Source organism: Triticum aestivum, chromosome 6A (assembly GCF_018294505.1).
Source record: "Triticum aestivum cultivar Chinese Spring chromosome 6A, IWGSC CS RefSeq v2.1, whole genome shotgun sequence".
In the NCBI taxonomy this organism is placed as follows: domain Eukaryota; kingdom Viridiplantae; phylum Streptophyta; class Magnoliopsida; order Poales; family Poaceae; genus Triticum; species Triticum aestivum.
In genome coordinates, this window is record NC_057809.1 from 581,149,315 (window position 1) to 581,150,998 (window position 1,684).

At 46.7% G+C, this 1,684-nt stretch overlaps 1 protein-coding gene across 1 annotated transcript; it reads right to left on the reverse strand.

The window, feature by feature from the left end:
- Window positions 1-215: 215 nt before the first annotated feature.
- LOC123129738 (uncharacterized) lies at window positions 216-740 on the reverse strand. Its single transcript, XM_044549782.1, has one exon. The coding sequence runs from the start codon at window positions 696-698 to the stop codon at window positions 216-218; it is 483 nt and encodes a 160-aa protein (XP_044405717.1). The 5' UTR covers window positions 699-740.
- Between the last annotated feature and the right edge of the window lie 944 nt (window positions 741-1,684).

A 1,684-nucleotide genomic window follows, 5' to 3' on the forward strand; every position in this document is an offset into this window, starting at 1 on the left:
CTTCCTTTCCTTGGTCTTTCGTTCCGTCATATTCCAAATAACTTATCTAATTACAACGTATTAACCGCTAATGCACCTTTTTTTTATCAAATCTTAGGGACATGGTCTAATCATGAGGGTAGTAGTTTATCATGGTGTTGGATCCCAAGTTTTTATGGATTCCTTTTTTGTTACCGGGGTCGACCCCAAAGCCATAATGTCTCAAAACGAAGAGGCTATAGAGAAACTTTGATTTTTTCCTTTGTCTCGAACTTTGTGAAGAACTCCATGCTATCTCTCCAACAAAAAAGTTGGGCTGCGCCCCAGTTGTACACTCCCTTCATTCGGAGAACCCTTGTTGATTCTGAACTTCGTTCGCAAAGTAAGCGTCCTTTTAACGGGCCAGCCCTTTTTAATGCGCCGCTTGACCCTGTTTTGAAAATGAGCTTTGCTCTTCTGGGCGCTGGGCACTCCCGTGGTTCGCGAGAAGGAAAAAGGACTAATCTTTTGTTACATCTGGCACGAGATGAAAAAGAGAGAGCTTCGTCTATCGATGAATAGCAGATTGACGGAGCTCTTGGCATTGCTTTGTTTTTCTCTCCTTTCCTATCAGCGAGTTCCGATCCTTTTGTTTGAAATTTCTTCGTTCGTACCGAACCGCTTGCAGAATCAAATCCAGTTCCACAAGATCCTATATCAGCTATACATCCTCCTTGCATTTATGCCGGAGATGTCGCCAGTGCTACGGGCTTTGGGTTATGTAGATCAAAAATGATGAATGGGATTGTGGCACTCCACTCGCCGCCAATGCGGAAGGATGCCACCGAAAAGAATGGAATGCTGCTTCACTTTGCCGGATGCGTCGGATCCCATATAAGAAGCTCGCTCTTTACCCGATCATTCAAACATTTTGTGGGAGGCGCGCCTGCTCTATTGTTGCGTAGCAATAGAAGCTTGCTCATGCTGCTTCGGCGCCACTTTTTCGCCTTCTCTTCGCTCTGGACAGGAGCGCTAATGGACACGGGGAGGGAGCAGGCGAAGCATGTTGTTCATAATGGAAAGAAAGACACCACTACTTCGCCTCTTTGTTGGACCGCCGGCGCAAACACGGTGGTCTCTGACCAGGAGCAGGAACCAATTCGAATTTGGATCTTGACATGTCGGTTGTTTTTAACCGTAGGCATCTCGCCAGGAAGTTGGTGGGCTCATCATGAATTAGGTCGGGGTGGCTGGTGGTTTCGGGATCCCGTAGAAAATGCGTCTTTTATGCCTCGGGTATTAGCCACAACTCGTATTCATTCAGTAATTCTACCCCTTCTTCATTCTTGGACCTCGCTTCTGAATATTTTGACTCTTCCATGCTGTGTCTTAGGAACCTTTTCAATACGTCCGGATTGCTAGCTCCCGTTCATAGTTCCGCTACAGACGATACACGAGGAAGATTTTTATGGTGGTTCTTCCTTCTAATTACAGGCATATCTATGACTCTTTTTTACCAGATGAAGCAGGAGGCATCGGTCCGTAGAACGTATAAAAAAGAGATGGTTGTGGTGCGAAGTACTCTTGTGCACCTACGTCACTCGGCTCGCGCGCAACCCCGCCCCGTTATGTTATGTTATGGAAGAATTTAGCTTCTTGCTGGGCTGGTTATTCAGAGCCAGCAACTGGCTGCCGGATTTCGTCCCGTCCATAGCGCTTCAGAAGT

Excerpts from the sequence above, each read along its gene's own strand:
- LOC123129738 (XM_044549782.1), bottom strand. The coding sequence starts at position 698 with ATGCAAGGAGGATGTATAGCTGATATAGGATCTTGTGGAACTGGATTT.